The sequence below is a fragment of the Homarus americanus genome, unplaced genomic scaffold (assembly GCF_018991925.1).
Source record: "Homarus americanus isolate GMGI-L3 unplaced genomic scaffold, GMGI_Hamer_2.0 scaffold52806, whole genome shotgun sequence".
In the NCBI taxonomy this organism is placed as follows: Eukaryota; Metazoa; Arthropoda; class Malacostraca; order Decapoda; family Nephropidae; genus Homarus; species Homarus americanus.
The window spans coordinates 5405013-5426756 of record NW_024720773.1 but is presented as its reverse complement, the minus strand read 5'-3'; the positions used below and the strand labels follow the sequence as shown (position 1 = coordinate 5426756).

The 21744-nt window shown below is 37.1% G+C and overlaps 1 protein-coding gene across 1 annotated transcript in view; it reads right to left on the bottom strand.

Annotated features, from left to right (window-relative positions):
• Nucleotides 1-950: 950 nt before the first annotated feature.
• LOC121860927 (L-ascorbate oxidase-like) overlaps nt 951-21744 on the bottom strand; it is a 32576-nt gene continuing 11782 nt past the window's right edge. Inside the window, exons 3-14 of the mRNA XM_042358306.1 lie at nt 21050-21170; nt 20040-20283; nt 16622-16731; nt 13861-13971; nt 11119-11179; nt 10302-10448; nt 9605-9873; nt 3924-4110; nt 3300-3515; nt 2031-2140; nt 1773-1893; nt 951-1348 (exon numbers count right to left, since the gene is read on the bottom strand). Coding sequence (XP_042214240.1) covers nt 1206-1348; nt 1773-1893; nt 2031-2140; nt 3300-3515; nt 3924-4110; nt 9605-9873; nt 10302-10448; nt 11119-11179; nt 13861-13971; nt 16622-16731; nt 20040-20283; nt 21050-21170 — 1840 coding nt within the window. The 3' untranslated portion in view covers nt 951-1205. The remainder of the gene's footprint in view (nt 1349-1772; nt 1894-2030; nt 2141-3299; nt 3516-3923; nt 4111-9604; nt 9874-10301; nt 10449-11118; nt 11180-13860; nt 13972-16621; nt 16732-20039; nt 20284-21049; nt 21171-21744) is intronic.

The window sequence follows — 21744 nt, the reverse complement described above, 5'->3', positions numbered from 1 at the left end:
CCAATCAGCGATTACGGTAACATCTTTTGAACGAAAAAGCAAAAGTCATTGTTTTCGTCGATTTTATCCCACTTTCCACTGTAATATGTCCGTCATTTCAGCAAAAATATTACATTTCCGTGAATGCATTATATCAAGCACAGTATGAATATAATACCATTGTAATATAGCAATATTTTAACAAAACTATAAAAAAAGCAGTAACTTCTCTTGAACATCGGGAGGTTAGGTAAAATCTTATGTTTCTTCATGTATTTTATCCTATTTGACATTAAAATACATCACGTTTCAGCAAAACTACTATTTATTTTCAGTATATATTCATTCAGGCACAGTTAAGGTAAAATATACATGTGATGTAACAGTTTTTAACTGAAAACAATTCGAAAAACCGTGTACCGTCTAGCTGATACACTCAACAGCTGGTGATGCGTGATCGTCATTGTAAACAATAGGAGGTTGAAGTAGATTACGGGTATTATATTAAGTGTGAAAAATGAAAAGGTTTTTATTACCGGTATTTTTGTAGATCAATGAGAACTGTGATACCGTATATGATAAGATAAGTTAGCCTGTGCTAAGAACTTCAACATAGACTACTGAAAGCCCATTTGTAAGGTAATTTAGCCTATTGTAAGTTGGTGAGCTTCATTTGCTGAAGGAACTGCATAACTTTTCATTACTAATTGGTACATATTTTCGTTACCATTGTTTACTGGCAGTAAATGGTAAATATTTTTCATGTCTGAAGCTAAAAGTTGCTCCTCGCCCTTCCCATCATGCACGGGTTCAACCTAACAAAACTATTACGCTTGTATAGGACGACCCCCAATTTTTGGCCTAAAAATTTGGTCCTAAAAACTCGAACTATACACGATATATATACGGTATTCACAGAACATGACTTAATAATAATAGTAAGGAAGATGTAAAACTCACAACACAAATTCTGAAGAGATCTGTCATTTATATTTCCAGTCTCAAAAGCAGTCTTAATAATCACATACCAAAAACCTGGTGTACCAGACCATCAGCAACACAGTAAATTCGTTCTCACACTTCATGTAAACACTGGAAGCAAGAAATAAATCACAGATTTCACAACTTCACCAACATCTAATACACAGTAAAGAATTCACTAAACCTCATATCTCTGTCAGCCATTAATACTTTGGAATGTTTGTCATTTCATTGGCGAAATTGTCTTAGAATTCATCTCCTTTGTAGTCCCCACACCAAGGAAAGTCTGATGGGACTGAAGGGATATCATCGTCGTCTCCAACTTTGAAGACTAATTCCATGCCAGCCACAGAATGGAATATGAGGTGGCAGTGAAGCAACCAGTATCCTGCAGCACACAGATGTAAAAAAATTAATATTAGTTAAGAAACAAAAGAATACATCACTGACAAGAGAGATTGCAATACAGTATATAATTCATTCTTAAAGGAAGAGAAAAAGAGGCCACTGTACATGTAATAATTAATTATTTCACACACACATATACAATTACCAAATAATATACAGTTTGGGCCCACATTCATAAACACTAGTGTGACTCGGGTGTCTGTCAATGGTATGGAAAGACCTGTACATTGACTCAAGTGCAAATGAAAGATTTATCTGTTGGTATTATGCATTGAATGTGTTAAACGCATATACAGTACTATACTGTATAATAAATGAGAAAGTAAGAGCCAGGAGTAAATTTTAGAGAAACAAATCAAACCTTGACAAAGTACGGTAAATAGAGTAGTTATGAGTTCTCATACCTGGATTAGAAGCACGGAACCTGACAATTGAATAGCCTCCATCAGGTATCGTTACTGTATCCTTGTATACTGGATGGTCAAAGTTCCTATGCAGCTGACCAGTGCGATCCATCTCAATCACCTGACAAACGATACAATAATACAAATATTATGACGATCATCAGTTTTTCTCTTTATGGGTTGTATAATTTTTTCTCGTTTATTTCATAAAATAAAATATCTGTATCTCAGTTATAATGACCCAACACCAGCACTGACCTGATCTCGTGTGATGGAAGCATCAACCACATCATTGGGCCGGTCTTGACCCAGTACCCAGAAGGATTGCCCGTGGAGGTGAATAGGATGGTTCTCATCACCAAATTGACCTACAAGAACAATGTTTTTTATTGGAGTTGATTAAAATGTTATAAATGTCTGATTTCTAATCAGTACAACATGCTGACAACTTTTATGCATAAAGGAGAGTAATGTTAATGGAAAAGTGCTGTACTGTACTATACCTGTACCTGAATATTCCTTCTTCTTCCCACTTGGGGTACTCTCCTGGGAAAACAAAAGCCAACCTAAATGCTTTCTCTGAAATAACCCAAGCCAATACAACCAATTATCAGGCCGCCTGAAAAGTTATGTTTGTTGTACTCCTAAAAATTATACCCTGTATACAGTATTGCAGGTATGTAAAGGCCCAATAAATATAAAGGTGTGAATAACAGCAAGTGTCACAATCACATCTGGAGTAGCACTTACTGTATCTCAAATGCTACCCAAAACAGTTAATTCATCTTAGAAACCTTAGACCAGCCTCTGCCTGCTGGAAGAGAAAATAGACTTAATAATATTTACTGTATAAATGTTGAACAGAGATAGGACAAACAACACCGGATATTGTGGCATCAATATCATGTACCTCCTCATCAGCTGGTGGTACTCTTACAAAACAAAGTAAAAGCAGGTAAAACCAAATCCTCTTACTGTCTATGCAACATAACAACATAAGAAAATAAGGAGTCTGCAATAGGCTGATTGGCCTGTGCATGGCAGCTCCTGTCAAAAGTTACTACCACTCTCTATCATCCATGAGAGCACTTACTACAAAGTTGCTAAGCTTGTTCCAACAGTCCACCACCCTATTTGTGAACCAGTTCCTTCCTATCTCCCTCCTAAACATCTAGTACTACATAACCCAGCACAACAGTACATGTGAGGCCAGACAATTAGTTTCTTTAAAATACTGTATAGAGGTTGAGTCAGGTTACCCTATAACCAAGTCATTCAAATCAAGAGGTTGTGTATTTCTACTACAGCTTCATTAAGACTTGTTATCTCATTTCCTCTGGTGGCTGCTGTGGCTTTTAATACTGTACAGTACCTCTTTTTACTACAGCTATGGTTGCTACAGGGTTGATAGTTATTCATTGAATTAAGTCCCATCTGCCAATTTTAGTACTAAATTTAGTACTAAATTTAGTACTACAGTACTAAATATATACTGTACAGTAGTGAAAAATTTATGTAAAGACTAACCTTCATCAATCAAAACCATCTCAACAGTTGATCCAAGTGGAATTTTGTACATGTGGAGACACTCGCAATATTCATCTTGGCAATTCTTAGTACTGGGATGTGACTCAGCATTGCACACTCGTTCTCTTTTCCCACCACCAAGGATTAAAGGAGTCGCTGGAGCCACATAGGAGAGGTTGTTGATCTGTGGCGTTGGGATCTGTTGGTCTTCCATCACTACAAATAAATAGAATGACATGAAAGTGAATTGGGTATTTCATGGGGTTCACCTTAATCATGATTTAGAAATTACTGTAAATAAGAATTTGATAGAAAGGGGAAAATTAGCAACCATCTTCATTAACAACAAGCATCTTCTGTACAATAAATTCCTGACATATACTGTACTTTACCAGATATTACATTAATCAATTTAATCCTTTGTAGTATATTTTGATCACTGTACAATTAAATCTTAATAGAATATTTCAATCACATTTCCTTTATATTTTTCCAATCAAATATTTTCAGGTTTTCTCTGTAGACCTGACGAGGAGAGTAGCAGCTGAATACCATTTGACCCTTCATAAAAACTATTACAGTAATATACTTGCAATAAGACTATATAAAATAGTTTTCACTCACTTGAATGAAAATCGTAGTACATTCTGGAGTAGAAGTGAGGATTGTGTATCCTGTTCATCTCAAATGCTAAGTAGAAGGTGAAGTTAGCCTCTTCTTTCCTCAAATCTCGTGGCAAAGGCTCTGGGGACCTCAGGTCGGCAACACATATAAGATCATTATAACAGGCACTGTTAATGCTGTTAACTTGCTGGAAGAAGACAAGATTATTTTACACTAGTATTAGATCTGAGAATTCAAAGGAGAATGTATTTATTTATGGTTGGAGAAGAAAAAAGGATAAAGAGAATAAAAAATGTACCAGTATCTCAAAAAAAGAACTGTCCACACTGTGTGAAACATTATGAGACCACGGATACATTTACTTTGGCATACTGTATAGTTTAACATAAGTAATGCAAAGTGTTTTTATTTTGGCGTAATTAATATGATGTTCGGTTACCAAATGTAGTATGAACAGTATGTCACAGAGCCATGCATACCAGCCCTCCTGGGACATCACGAGTTGCCTGTAGCATTTCAGAAGCCATCAGACCCATCCAGGCAGATACAGTACTTCTTTGAGATACTGCTTTGCTAACTATTTCACAAAACATCTGCTATCACATACAGTACAATACCCGTATTGTTTTCAAGAAAGCAGCCACAAGGAATGCTAATGCTGCTGACAAGGAACCTGTGGCAGGACCATCAACCAGCAATGTGTCATGAAAGAATATTCAAAGTGGGTATTTGCACCCGATAGTACAAATAACGATTTTGGTATTTGCACCCGATTTTCACGCTGACAAAGATCTCCTTGACGTTGAGAATCGTATGGAAATAATTCAACCATTGTTGAACCCAAGACTTCAACACCATAATCAAATATTATACGAATTTTGCACTGACAAAACTCGGGGGCAGATAGCAGTTTCACTATCTCTTCAACAAACTACTAATAGGTAAGGATAGGTAGGTTCCTCTGGTTAGGTTGGTTAGTTACCAGATATCAAAGTACCTGTAAGTTCTTTATGCTTAATAAGGCAGGGGTCTGGAGAGAGCTAAGGAGTTAGGTAAGGTTAGGTTTCTGTACCAGATATCAAAGTACCTGTAAGTTATTTATGCTTAATATGGCGGTGGATACGGCTGGCTAGGGAGTTAGGTTAGGTTAAGTTCTGTACCAGATGTCAAAGTATACAATAATAAAGTAGATAATGCATGAGATGATTTCAATTTTCACAATTCCATTGTAAACATCAATGATGAATACAGAAAAATGCAGTAATTTGCACCCAAATTTCACAATGACACACTTCGGGTGTAGATAACAGTTTCAGTATCTGCACTCGATGCCCTTGATGACGAGGTTCAGGTACGAATAACAGTTTTATTATTTGCATTATCGGGCGCAAATACCATCAGCTATAATTATTTCAAGAGCTTTGTGAGAATAATAATAAAATTTCATTAATACAAATACTATAAATATAAATAAAGGTAATCAACTATTGAGATATATCATCAGTCAGGCAGCACAAAGTCTAGCAACTCGCAAGAAGCTGCTGGCACTGGGACATTAACAAACCCACATAAGTCCTTTTAGGGAACTCTCAAGTTCTAAAGGGATTGTATTCAATGTATTTTTATTTTAAAGTATAAATATAATGTAATTTTCTTTATTCAGTTATTTAAGAAGTAAAACAAATGATCAACTCAGTCTGTGTGAGTGTCTGGAACCAAAACTTGACTTAGTCTTTTGGTATGCCAAGTTATTTAGGGAAATTAATTACCAAGCTGCAGACAGATCTCTATTAGCTTCAAGAATGGTCGAAGAACTGGCTGCTAAGATTCGATGTCACAAAATGTAAGAGGGTGCACCTGGGTAAGGAGGAGTATCATATGACTCAAAGGGACAAAGAAACTGCATTAATTGAGACTGAATGAGAAAAGGACCTGGGTGTGTATGTTGACAATGAACCGAAGTTCTCGGGCCATTGCGAGAAGAAGGTGAATCAAGCAACTAAATTAATAGGTCTTATAAGAAGATCGTTCAGATATCTAGATGGTATGTCCCTTGTAATGATCTTCAAGAGTGAGTTGCTTCTCTGCCTAGAGTACTGTTACCCCGCCTAGTCACTAAGATATGCTAGGGACTGTCAGTTGATTGAAAATGTCCAAAGGAGGGCCACCAGACTGGTTCCTGCACTTCGGCACCTCAGCTACCCAGAGAAATTAGACCACCTGCAATTGCCTAGCTTATGCTACAGATGGGCAAGGGGGGACCTAATTGAGGTTTACTATAAACATCTCAAAGGGCACTACTCAGTCGAGTGTCCATACCTGGATCTGGCGACACCCGCCCCACAAGGGGTCACAGCTCAAGGTTGAAGAAGCCGCAAGTCCAGAAAACTTTGAGGGCAAACTTTTTCGAAGTGAGAGTTGTGAACTCTTGGAACAATCTGTCAGAGAGTATTGTGATGGCACTGAGTGTGAGTTGTTTCAAGACCAGACTTGACCAGCACTGGAGCAGGTTCAGATACATTCAAGAGCCAGTGCATGCCCAGTACTTGCCAACAGTGCATAACAGAGATGTGACCGACCGCCCAAGCGGCTGATGAGCCGATCGGTGGTGAAGAGGATAAAAGTAAAAAGTAAAAGTATGCCTGGGGTAACAGACAGATGACCTAGGACCCAGGAAACTGGAAAATCCACCGAATCAGTTTTGTCTCAGTCCCAAGGGTTCTGGATTTAAGGTTCTGTACCTGGGGTGTCTGAAAGACATCATGAGCTACATCCATTTAAGACGGAACTTCTAAGCTGTACTCTTGACACCAATGTGATAACTGCCTAGAGGGTGAGATGCTTCACCTTCATGAGCCAAACTGCTGACATTTCATAGTCGATTTAGTTTTTTGTTTTCAATCATACTGTAATGACCACGGTCATACACGTCAGTTAACGTAAGATCAGACGATTCATATTTCCCTCAATAGCCCACAAAACACGTAGCTATGCCTACTTTATTGAGTCTCCCATCTGAGGCGTCCATTTTCTCATCGCTCCCAAGCGTGGGTGCCGTCCATTTTCTCTGACTTCCTGAAACCAACCTCTCTATAAAGTGAATTTGAATGTGAGAGAGAACACCATTGTTTTGAGTCAACTTAGATATGTCTGATTACAGATAAAGCATTCAAGATCCTTTGTGAGTGATGTTGAAAACTTCAACTGTCTTTATTGTTAGTAACACTTGTCAAGTAAGTGAATGTCGAGTCTGCCAGAATGAGTGGCATCCCGTGATATCGTCCCTGGGGATAGCCATGAATTTCCAATTGCTACTGAGGTTAGATTATTTTGATGCCCAAACATCAGAGAATCAGATGTTTGTAGTTTAGTTAGTGTCAGTTGTCTATTTAAGAAAGTCATTAATCTCCTGAACTATTCTCTCAACCTGTATAATCTCCAAAGTCTAACGTATCCCCGTGAGTAGTTCCTTGTCTAGAAATCCCACTGATGTTGTGAGAATGACGTTAACAGTGTCTGTATTTGACGTCCATTTCACTTTTTCCTGGCAAGCTCAATCTCTGATTAGATTATAAAAATAGATGTAAGAAATTCACCTGACTCATGGCATTGATTTTCATAGTAAAATGTACAGCAACTTTAGTTGAATGTAATTTCTGTCATTGCATAATTAGCCTTTCTGGCATGTGTAGCGCACAGGCCTGAGTTGCCAGTTAGCCGTATATAAACTCGTGCCCAAGGAGCAGCGTCACATCTCTGACGCTGTACCATCATATCTCAGGCACTGTCTGTGTTGCCACCACTACCGAGGTTCGGTAGCCGCCTATGGGTAAGATGGTCGTTGAAGAATGTCTTTAATATGACAAGATTAGAATCTGAGGACAGGAACACCCAGGGAACACTGTGCTAAGATCCTGCAGCAAGTCTACCCCGGGCGCTGCTGGCGAGCGAGCTTCGGCTGTTGTGTAGTAAACAACCCCCGCACCCAGTGGGCTTAGTATTGTCTGGTTCATTGATCTTGATTATATGTACAGAGCAGTGTTGGTATCCATGATTGGGTATAATTAGCAGAAATTTATTTATCCCATGTTGAGTATTGACCCATAAATATTGATATGACCAGTTTGTTATGAGTTGTGAGTACATACTTCATATGTACTACCAACTGAGTTCTAGTTAAAGTGCCATGTTGTTCATTCCGAAATAACATGATGTGCTAAATAATGTCTTAATTTGGGATATTGTCAAGTGTGTCACATAACCATCTGTATTGACAATGGAATAATATAACAGTTGATTAATGATGTAATAAGCAATTGAAGATCTATTTTATTAATTGTAAAGTAAGACCTAAGTGGTCCAGTCTTGTCTGAGTGTACTTATTTAACATCTTGTTCACTCCTTATGTGAATAAATAAATATTGAATTAGTAAACTACGAGTATCACCACTCTATTCCTTCTACCCGTTGGTTCTCAGAAAATAACTATTGTAACTCACGTGCCTAGAAGCTCGCTAGCATGCTACATAACAGTTCAATGAGATATGTTATATTCTAATAAAAGTCTGGGTGGTGGCAGGCCACCGTTGTAAGTAATAAGTGTTATAGTAAGAATGACATGGTTTCCCAGATTAATCCATGGTATTGAATAGCCACTCCTCGACTTACAACGGGGTTAGGGACCCAAATCCAGGTCGTAAGTCGTATTGGTGGTAAGTCGAAAATGGAAAGATAATGCATAGAAAATCTAAAATGGGTCTCTTTTTCTTGTCAGCACAATAAAACTCTCACTTTTAAGCATGCCAGCCATTTTAAATGGAATTACAAAGGAAAATTTTGTCAGTACACAGCACAATCACTAACATCGGGACTCGAAAATACGTAATTTGAAAAATTTTTGGTACGACTAGGGCGGTCGTATGTCCGGGTGGTCATAAGTCGAGTAGGTCGTAAGTCGAGGAGTAGCTGTATAATTAAAGCAGGATATAATTGAGCGAAAGTAAGGACATAAAATTCAGAAAATACAATAATATATGACAGAAGGAATAAAGTATAGAAAAGAAGATTAATGGAAAATACACTACAAATATGAAGTAAGTATAGAAGTAGTGAAGAATAAAGAGAAGAAATATGAAGTAATGAAAGAAGAGCCCCTTACAATACCATAGCTAGACATACTGTGGGCAAGAGTGGAAGTCTTCCCAGGTTTGAGCAAAAACAACAATGCTATTCAGAGATTGATTTTGTATGACCTAGAGTAAACATATGGAAAAAATATTTAATCATAAGAAGTTGAAGGAATTAAAATATGCACTAAGGTTTTTTAATAACATATAATAAAAAAATATTCTTTAAGTTCCTATAAGCATCAGGAGTTGAGAACTTTAGTGGCAACTGGCAGTGAAGCATCATTAACATCCATTAGATCTACTGTTGATAGTACTGCACATAGTTCCCTGTACAGTAATATCAATTTACTTTGTCAATGTGTCATCAAAACAAACTGGTATTAATACAATACATTTTAAAAAGTTACAGTGAGATCTCTAATTAAAGGCCTTTATGGAGAGTAAAGTCCGTTAATACTGTACTACTAGGGTTCGTTAGATGTGAAATTCCTCCCATGTAACGGATTACGTATATGGAGGTTTCATTGTACATAAGAAATTGTCAATACTCACAACTCCAGGAGGTGGAACTTCAGTGAACTTTGGCTTAGGTGGCATGTTCAGTAGCAGTGTGTGATCTGACCTATGTTCCTGTCTATAATTGGAGATATTCGGAGTAAAACTCAGTTCTTCAAACACCTGAGTAAAACCAAGTTCTTCATACTCCAAGAGGGCAAACTGGTGAGCTTCTGTCACTGCACAGTCAACTCCTCCCATGAAGCTCATCCAGAATGCTCCAGATTTACTGTTATCAGCAGAAATCACGACATCCCACCGTTCCCCTGTGGTGAAAAAAATACCTCACTAACGACAGGTTCTGTCTCTCTTTCTGTATTTCTGTTATCATGATAAATTTAGGGTCTGAGAATCCACTACACGTATCTTCTCTGAGGTCCTTGGCCTAATCCTGACATATTCCATCCATATACTGTACTGTATTCTTTTAGATGCCAATCAACAACCTTAATTACATCATTATCTTCATGAAATCACAATAACTTCAACTACTGTACTGAACAATTATTAATGTTAATTTTCACATTTTAATAAGCAATGTACAATAACATTACTGTTTCATTATTATTGGTACTTCATCATTTTCATTTATTCCATTAAATAAATAATGGTGTTAGTTACCATAAAACAAAACTATATCACAAATACCGCAATACAAATTGGCTATAAGTGGTAACTTTTCCTCATCACTAACCTGGGTAAACAACCAGAGAAGTAGCATTAACAGGAATTATAGGATTTCCGTCAGATGCAATTATAGTAAATATGTGCTCATCAATGGACACCACAATGGGACAGTTGAGGATAGCAGGGTTGATGAGACGCAAGCGGTATCGGTTACCTGTCAGATATAAGAAATAACAGTTTAAGTCATGGTTAAATTATGAGAAATATATGGTATGTATAGGCGAGAGATGTGCCAGGAAAGAAAATTAAGCCAAAGTGCAAACACATATACTGTATATATATATATATATATATATATATATATATATATATATATATATATATATATATATATATATATATATATATATATATATATATATATATATATATATATATATATATATATTGTACTCTATATAGATATTGATGCAAATAGAATACTGTACTGGTATTCAGACAATTTTGTTCAGGTTCAGTAAAAAAAAAATATAATCACCAAATTAGTTTTCATTGTTTAAACATAAAATTTAATGACAGTTTTGAATATAATCCTGGAATAACTACAGTACATACTGTTCTGTACAGTACTTTTATAATACAGCATAGTACTGTACATAAGGTTGAGGGATTGAGGCTTTATGTGAACATTTCAATAAATGTTAGTACTAATACAGAACAATATTACAGTCTTCTCATTATAATGAAAGAATGACCTAAGAAAAAACTGTTTACAGTGTTGTTTGAAGACTATATACAGCACTTAAGATTTACATTTCCATTTTATATCCAGACCATTATTAAGACTATAACACCATTTCAAGTACAATACTGTATACCCTTACCTGGCGTCACTTTGAATCTTGTATATGGGATTAATTCAGAGATTGATGAAGCATTTGGATGCTGAAAAAAACAAAAATAATGACAATATGACTGAAACTGAGCACAGTTAATACAATGTATCAGTGCTGCTATTGGAGGTATACCTTACCTATATGTCACCTTCATTCTGTGAATGATTCCCTTGAAACATGAATACATCTGTATTAAAGTACAGTACTGTAATACAGTACAGGAACTGGACAATCAGCAATCTTTAAACATATCATACACTGTACATGGAGTTCAATTACAATAGATTTCATCACACAGACTGTCAATGCTTGTTAACACTATGTTCTTTTCTTCTTGGGTGAATACAGTATTCTATTAAGTTACTTTATTGTTATACTGTACTGTAATCCTATTTTTCAGCAAACATGCCGTACAGGGACAGCATTATGTGACTAACTACTACCTAGAGACACCAATTTATATGGCTACATCGATAGTAATCACTGGTCAAGTTACAATGAGCACTAAATCTTTGGTACACAACTGCCAGCACTTATGAATCAGTAACCCTTAGAAAAGTAGGCAATTGTATCCACTCAGCTGAAGTACCTTAAGTAATGTTAATATATAAATTTAATTCTGTTAAGATTTTCTTAGAACTGTGTGTCTGGGGATACTGACAGAAGCTCCAGAACAAGGTAACCTCACACCTGACTCCTGATTAGGGATTTTTACAGGAATAGACAACCTGTCATGCCAGTGACCTCACTGGACTTAACGCAATCCACTTCTGCTTGGTGTTGCCAATTTATAAAAAAAAAAACAATTATTTTTTTGTTTTTGCTATTTTTAAGCATTATTAAATCAATTATGTGCATTCTTCATTGAGATTAACGTTTAAAAAAGAGAATTCGAGAATTTACCTTATACAGTAGTTCGTACATTACCTTCACGACAGAGACGCCACTCTTAAGATTTTGCTTGGTTAACACCAAACGATTTTATTCACCACAGAGGGGGCCCCATACACAAGGACTCAAAAAAGACTAAATTGACTTCGAGCGTTGAAACTAAGAAGAATGCGGATGGGCCAGATAAATAACCCTTAAATAAATTAATCTTTTTATATATCACCATCCATCTGGGTTATTCAATGGCAAAATTGCCCTCAATTTTGCTGATGTCTCTAATTCCTTTCTGAGGTGTTTCTGCATCAGACCCACCACCTGTGATCACCTCCCCAAACTTCCATCCCCCACTTCCATAATCTGGCAGTAACCCTGTCATGTGAGGTCATAATAGTCACCTTACATCGACAAAGATGTAAAATAACAAAATAAATTTACTTGAGTACTGTACTCAAGTAACATTTATGGGTATCTGCTGTTTAAAAAATACTAAAAAATTTAGTACTGTACTTTTACTTTTAGTTAAGTAAAATTGAAAAAACAAAAATCTTTACTTGTCATATACCCCAAACAAACAAACAAGTTTTAATGTTTGTGGCAAATTAATAATTTATTTCTAAATTACTGTAATTAATTAATTATTAACCATAGTAAAAAAAGTTGTAAGTCGAGGGTATGGTGTGGGTGGAGCTGTGAAGGGTACAGAGTGGATGTGGGGAGACACCATGCAGTCACATATCTAGAGGTCTCTTGAGGTGAAGTGAAGTGAAGTCAGGTCAAATGGCAGTGGTCATGACAGGGAACTTTCCCTTTGCTCTCTTGTGTCCATTATCACCTTGACCACCCACCTCACCTAGCTACACTGTTATCCCCCCATCGAATCTCCTCTCTTCTCCCCCACCTTTCTATTAGATGTCAGTTGCTCTTATGAATTTCAAGGAGGCTGTGATTCTAAAATGCTTTACATAATTCCATCTTACCTATAAAGCAGGTATTCATACATATGTGTGAAACTAAGTGTATTTAAAATTCTGATTAAATAATTGAGTACCACTGGCCCGTTCACCATCCTTGCGATTGGTTGTAGGGAGAAGAGCAGCTGAGCTTATATTCAGGCCTAAGAAATCCTGATTGGACAGCCATAATTTTGAGAATCAGTTATCGATTAATCTTAATAGAAAGATTTGCAAATAGACATGTGTAATGGTATGTCTTATATTTTTATCTTTAGTTAAATTTTTTTTTATAATATATATTGTGGATTTATTTTAACATTTGAGACAAATAATAATTTTCTTGTTACTTTTTACTTTCAGCACTTAATTACTTTAAGAATGAGATACTTTTTTATTATTACTTGAGTGCATTAACATTTTGATACTTTTACTTCTACTTGAGTAACATTTTGCCAATGTAACAATACTTTTACTTAAGCAAAAAAGTCCAGTACTTTTTACAACTCTGTACATCTACCACCTCTCACTTGGCGGTTCCTTTGAAATGTTGGTAACTTGACACCGACTGACCAGTGGCAGGAGCTAATGTAGAGAAAATTACCTGCACCTGACATAGGTCACTAATCCTGGTACACCGATGACAAACAGAACATTAAGTGTTATACCACTAGCCAGGATTGTGTACAAGTTAGTCTTGACACGAGTTGACATTTAACCTGAGGTGATTTAGTCTAATGTGATGTCAGGTGAGTCTTATGTGAGAAGTGAAGTTCAACCAAACACCCAATCCTCCAATGGATACATCACTGATTTTCATATTGTCTTGAGATGCAGACAAAAATAGTGATTACATAAGACTAAAGAGCTAATACAGTTCAGCACTAACCTGCCGAGGTCCGCGACCATTCACTAACATGGAATCAGGAAAGTCGTCTCCACCGCCATGATGCCTAAGAACAAATTTATCTTCTGTAGGTATATGTAGCCAATCATGGAACTGTAGAAGGAAAATATTGTATTATGAATACAGTGCACAGTACAGTACTCATTTATTAATTGAATATAGTTACAATCTGTATCTTCACATGTTTTGTAGTTTTTATAATGGATGTACAGTCAGCAAAACGTTCTTAAACAGCTGGGCACAACATATTTCAGAATGAGCACTATGGCTCTTGTCATCTCAGAATGGTTGGTATATTTGGTTGGGAATTGACTCAATATTTTGTAATAACATACAGTATGTCGCTCATATTTATAGTGCCAATACTCACAGGTGAAAAGAAAATACAGTACATGTTGCTTATCTTTATACAGTAGCAATTACAGGTGAAAAGAAGTAATTTAATTTGCAGTCAAACTTCCTAACAGAGCAATGTTCAGATATCTCGTTTGCTTTATCATATTGTATGACGACTGTACAGTTGGTTCCACTCCTGCGTTTATCACTTAGCATTGCCAATCCTCACTCTCCCTGAGGTCTGAAACCCCGAACAAGGAGGTATGAATTCGATGCATTTGCTAGTGAGGGGGAGAACGGAGGGGTGTGTTGAAGTACTGTACAGTAATACCCAGCTTTAAGCGGCTCTCGTTTACGCGTTTCTACATTTACTCAGTACCCCGCCAGAACCGGAATTCCCACTTTACGCGGTGCATCTACTGTACTCATTTACGCGGGAAGCGGCGCTGGCAGGGAGCACACAAGGTCATCAAAACATTACCGAGTTCTTCACCCACCACCCACCACAGGCGGCCCAAGTCAGTGATAGTGATACCGGTAGTGAGGATATGGACTTATATGGACTTTGAGGGGTTTGACAAAGAGGCCCTGCAAGCCTCTGTGGTGGATGGTGATACAATTGATAAAAGTGATACAGGTGAGGGCCAATAATCTGCCCTCTGCCTCGGAACCAACCCCCCATCCCCGTGTGCCCAGCCATCTTTTCTACTAACGTAAGTGTTAAAAAACCTAATAATATTGATATTTCTCTTAATTATTAATTGTGTGTGCATACCACCATAAAATTAAGAAGTTATATTTACTACAACGTAGGTATTGTCTGAAAAAGTGGAGTTTGGGGGTCGGCCCAGTCTCTATTTCAAGTAATCCCATATGTTCTGTTGTTCACTTTACTCGTTTCCCGCTTTACGCGGGCCTCCATTGGTTCAATTGACCGCGTAAAGCGGGGTTACACTGTAGTTGTCTTTTTGTGGGGAGGAGATGGGGTACTAGAAGAGGGGTGAGGACATAAAATGTATATACAATATACTGTAGTCTGCATTCACGCGGTCAATTGAACCCGTGGAGGTCCAGGTAAAACGAGAAACACGTAAACGAAATAACAGAACATATGGGATTACAGTGACCCCTCGGTTAACGAACTCAATCCGTTCCAGAAGGTCGTTCGTTAACCGAAAAGTTCGTTAACCAAAACCATTGTTTCAATGGGTTTTTGGGTAATTGATTCCAGCTCACCAAAAATTTCCTAAATTCAACAAAAATGGTAGAAAAGTTCACTTACTTTGAGGTGTGTATGTAGAAGGCTCCTGGATGATGATGATGATGATGATGGGAATTAGAATGGGGGTGGAGGAGAAGGGAGAAGAGAAGGCATTGGGGTGGAAGAGAAGTCACCCCATGCTGCCATTTCACCCATAAAATTTTAGTTCTCTTGGTGTAATTCAAGATTATTTTCTTTAAATCAACACTGCACTGCATTATATATTGTCAATATGTAAAATAAATTTCAAAATGACCAATAATTTGCTTGCAAACACAGAAAAAAGCATTTAGTTGAAGAGTCTCAAGCAAGATGTTACCTCCACTGAAAAGACACAAAGACTGACGCCTGTATGGTGTGTTGAGAGGCTGGATGGCGTGCATAAAACTAGTTTCATTACCTTCAGTTATGTTCAATAATTGTTAAAATTACTGAAAAATTTAATCTTAAACTTTTAAAATTATTGAATAGTATAAACTTCTTGATATTTGCTAAAATGGTAAGGAATTTAAGCCCTAGAACCGATTACTGTATTGGTGGACTAATACTACAGCTGGTGGACCACCAAGTGCAAGCAAAAACTTGTTGAGGTCGGCTCGTAAGAAACTCGTTAACCGAGGGATTGCTCGTTAGCCGAAGTTAAGAATCTTATGGGAGGTAACTCGTTAACCGAAATCTCGTTAACTGAGGCGCTCGTTAACCGAGGGATCACTGTACTGTACGTGACTTTCAAGCCGGAATTTGTTCTCAGTAACCGTCTAACTGTTATGAAACGTACAGTGTTTTGAATATTGTTTCACTGATATTCCTTTATATGAAACTAATTTAAATGATACTTAATTGTTTCGAGTTTTGTACTAACCTTTTCTAGGTTAGTACATACAGTACACTAGTACCTGTACAGTAATCAAGTAAAAATTAAAAGGTACATTCCTCGGATTTGCCAACTGGATGATTGGAATCCTACAAATAAAAATGTCATATTAATCAATTACACTGTACACAACCTTTCCTAGAAATTAGTACTACTGCACATTTTGCTAACCATTTAATTCTGAAATCTAGCTCATGCAAAATTAAGCAACTTTTCACTCAGTAAACCAAGCAAACTAAACAATGAACTAAAAACAACAGAACTATTCATACCATTATCACATGTTCAGGAAGATCATGGTCATAGCAATCATGATATGGATTCCTTGACGGTGGCTGCCGCACAATGATGGGACCAAAGACACCATCACCTCTCTGAAACCCTGTTAATAGACATCATAATTATGTAGTACAGTACAATACTGTACTTAAATTATATCATCTTACTAAATCAATGGCCATTAAAAAAAAAAATTATAAATATTTATAAGCTGCCAACACCTATTTATAGAGTACCTGTATTGAGTCTTATATAGGGAGAAAGAGACAACAAAACTAAAAATAACTTATTCCATAATGTTTCGATCAGAAATATATATTTCTTGAGTATTTTAACTGATAAAATTACCAACAACATTACTTGTTCAATAATGGAAGGGCTTTGAAGTAGAGGAAAATGTGGGGTAAAAAAAAAACACTAAACAAACCATTGAAAATGTTACCTCACGTTAAAAATTTCTATAACTATAAAACGTTTACCTTGTAAATGTTTTCAGTGATTAGTATATAATGGTGTTGTTTTCGGTGCTCAGATGAAGAGGGATCCATAAACATGAAAGCGATTCTTAACATTTTTACAGGTTAGGAAAGGTTAGGTAAGGTTTTTGAGAGGTTTATTTGGTGTTCTTTTAAGTATTTTACCTCACATTTTCCTTCTACATACTTCAAAGCCCTGCCCACTTTGAACAACTAATAATATGGGCAATTTTATCAGTCAAAATACTCAAAAAAATTAAATTTCCGACAGAAACACAATAGAAATAAATTATTTTTAGCTTTGTTGTCTCTTTCTCCCTATATAAGACTCAATACAGGTACTATATAAGTAGGTGTTGGCAACTTATAAATATTAACCCCAAAATATACCACAAGATAATTATCAATATTATTTTTAATGACCAGTACAGTATGTTATATAGTACTTCCACATTTGTCTTGTTTTACCCTTTTGATGGACTAGAGGAGGAGGTATACATGAGATTCTATTCTGAAAATGTGACCTAAACTCACTCAAGCTACACGTGTCAAGTAATCCACTTAAGTTATGGATCAATCCAGCGTGTCTGTTAATGGGCCAAGCATCACATATCAGGGACAGGCTGAGATAGGATAGGTACTGATCTACCCTTATGGTCTGGGTATTTGTGAGCCAGCGGTGACATGGTTCACACAGGATATCAGTTACAGAATCAGTGGACTATCAACCTAGTATGATAACCATTCCACCAATTTTTAAATCAGGGAGGCTCAACTTGTGAATGTTTCCTGTTAATTTAAAGAAAACTCAACAAAGTAATTCTTCCTTTAAGTAACTTTTACTCCTAATACACGTACAGTATACACCGTACCCTCATCTCACTAATTTGTGTGATCAAGTGCAAACTTTTGTTTTTTTGCTTGTTAACTTTTTTGGCCCTCATCATGACTCCCAAATGCAAACCTGATGCAAGTGATAGTAGTGCATCCAAGAAAAGGAAAATAACTATGATGGAAGTGAAGCTTGATGTAATTAAACGCCCTGAAAAAGGCCAAACATCGGCGATTGGTTGGTCAATGGTCAAAACAATTTTGAAAGACAAAGAGAAATTCTTGAACATGTGAAAGGATCTACATCAATGCAGTCAACTTTGTTTAGTTAAACAAAGAAATGGATTGTTTATTGAAATGGAAAGATTGTTAGTGATATGAGTGGAAGATCAAAATCAAAGGCGTCTGCCTCTAAGTCTAACCTTGATTCAGGAAAAAGCAGGAAGCCTGCACATTGACTTGAAGGCTAAACGTGGTGGTGAAAGTGATGGGGAAGATTTTGTTGCTAGTAAGGGCTGGTTTAACTGGTTCCAGGCAAGGGTAAACTTACTTAACATTAAAGTGCAAGGTAAAGCAGCTAGCCCTAATGAAGATGCAGCTAGTGAATTTCCTGTTGCTTTAGCTAATGTAATTGAAGGAGGAGGTTATTGTATTGAGCAAGTTTTTTAATATTGATGAGACTGGTTTAATTTGGAAAAGGATGTCCGAACGCACGTACCTTTCAAAAAATGAAAAAACGGCACCAGGGCATAAAGCTGCCAAGGAGAGGCTGACCTTACTGTTAGGGGGTAATGCTGCTGGGGACTACAAACTAAAACCTTTGCTTGTCTACCAGTCAGAAAATCCTAGAGCTTTGAAGGGTGTTTTCAAGGCATCACTTCCAGCTAAATGGAAAGCTAATAAGAAGGCTTTGGTGACATTGTCCCTTTTTGAAGACTGGTACCTTAATCATTTTGTGCCTGAAGAGGAGCAGTCTTGACAATGCACCGGGCCATCCAACATTTTTAGATGATGTTAATCCAAACATTAAGGTTATGTACATACTGTACCTCCAAACACAACATGTTTTACAACCTATGGACAGGGAGTTATTGCTTCATTTAAAGCATATTACCTGAGAAGGACATCTGCTCAAGCTATCAAGGCAACAGAATGAAAAGAGGGTGGGACTTTCAAGGAATTTTGGAAGTCCTACAACATTTTGGATGCTGTAAAAAACATTGCAGATTCGTGGGCTGAGGTAAAAGAAACCAACATGAATGGTGTTTGGAAAAAACTCTGCCCATAGTTTGTCCATGATTTCAGGGGCTTTGAAGATGATGTTGGGGAAGTGACACAAACAATGGTAATAAACCTTGGAAAACAACTCCAACTTGATATTCATGTGGATGATGTTACAAGGTTGCTTGAGTATCATGCCGAAGAATTAAGCAGTGAGGACCTGATTAAGCTGGAGAAGCAAATTTTGTCAGAGGATGTAGAGAAAGCTAAAACTACAGAACCAAAGTGATCTGTTACAAAAGAAATGGCAGAAGGTTTTAGGCATATTGAAAAAGGATTGTTTAAATTTGAACAGCAAGATTCCAACAAAGCAAGATTCACCAAGGTTCATAGAGGTATTACTGAATGTCTACAATCAACCTCTGTAATATCTACAGAACCAGTCCCACAACCTTTGCAGCATCTACAGAGCAACTCCCAGCAACTCCAGAACCAGTTAATGCTACCTCACTAGAATCTCCAGAACCAATCCTGTTAACATCTATATCATCACCACCATCTTCAGCTTCGTCCCAATAAAGTCTCTGTCACTGCTACACATGCCCATCTCTACATGCAAGCCAGCCCCATGCTCCAACCTAGGTGTCGAACATTAATTTTTACCTTTTCTTTGGGTATTTTGTCATTCAATTTCATCTTTTCTCTTAAATTACAGTAAGTGATTCGAGATGTATAAAAGGACTTGGGCTATGATATAGTGCACATAGGGTATATGTTCCAACTTGCATACATTTCCAACTTACGGACGTCCTCAGGAACGGAACCCGTTCATAACCCGGGGACCCCCTGTACACTGTAGCATCATTTGTAGACACTGACTGACCTGTATGTGCATGGTAGAAGTGTGTGCCAGCATCTGGGGTATAAAAGGAATATCTGAAGGTTGCCCCAGAGTGAATGGGACACTGTGTGATAGCAGGAACACCATCCATATGAGGAGTGCCAGATTTCTTACGACCACGAGAGGAACGAGGTCCTTCCATGGTGATGCCATGCCAGTGTACAGTTAGGCCTCCACTGTACATTAAGTTTTTGACATCCACTACTACACGGTCACCTTGACACACCTGTGGGTACAACATATCAGTTGAATTATCAACAATACATTCAAGAACTATACTTAGGTTAATTCCATCAAATTATATAAATTATCAGTAAACCTAACCTGAAGTCATTCTTCTTGGTAATTCTAGTGAAAATATTTTCTCATGAGCTAAAATATTCCCATACACAGTAATTACTGCAGCGGTCCAATTGGCCTGCTGCAGTTTCCTCCACTCTTATGTTCTTATGTGTCCACTCTTCCTCGACTGTTTTGGAGAAGAGGCAAATAGTTATTCCTGGTTTTCTCAACCAGTCCACACATAGGAGTTTTTACTGTACCTGTACTGTCATGCTGAGGCATAATTTACTGGGTATATATTACTCTGGCTGTCAAAATAAGTTTTCTTTTCTTAGCAGAACACCATTAATTGTTCATTTATTTTTTCCTACTGATATTACAAATGCAGGTGAACCAACCAAAGGCTACACTAAGAGGTGTGTTATACCTATAAATAAATACATAAATAAAACTTCACATTAAAACAAAATTCTTTCCCATTATTTCTTACAAATGCATATGGACAGACCATATGAATACATTAAGATATACAGTATGATCGAAACAGCCAAACAGCTAATCAATACACCTGTACAGTATTGTATATTGTACATAAATAAGCCTATTTCTTATTTACATATTACATACAGAGAAAAAAACAAACCTCAAATACAACAGTTTGTCACTTTCACAGTTATAAGAAAAAAAAATCAAAAACAAAAGTTTCTCACTTGAATGGGTGGTCCCGGCATCTGCTTGTTGACCACCAAGATGCGCCGTTTGAAGCCATCCCCAGGAATGCACTCCGGCCGATGACAGTCCGTGGTGTTCCTCGGGCAATCGTAGCACGCCCTGGGATCACATAGATATAAAGAAAAATAGCAGAATTTATACCTTCCTTAATTTAGAAAACTTGTCAATTGCATTGACCTACTTAATAGTAAAAAATAACAAGAATTACCTTTCCTAATTTTGCAAAGGTGTTGATTAGTATACAGTATGCATCTACTGTGTTGTTTAAACACAGAAATACACATCACCAAGAAACATGAAGTCTACCTTTAATTAATATGCTCAGATATTCATACGTTAAATTTCTTCCTTTAATATGCATAATAAAATATAGTTGAGTCTGGATTTACGCGGTTTTGGTTTACGCGTTTGGTCATTTACGCGGTGCCTTGCCAGAATTGAAATGCTTGAGTTACGCGGTAAATTTGGTCATTTACGCGGAGAGCATCTGGCGGTCCAGCCGCGCCGCGCCATTTTTGGATTCAAACCTCCCGCCATGCTTGGGTAAGCGGCGCGAGTAAGGTTGCGCAGTATGTCGGTGTTGCGTTATCGGTGACGTCATATGACGTATCGGACTGTGATTGGGCCACACATCCTTACCTCCCTCCCCCGCTAGCTGTGATTGGTTTAATGT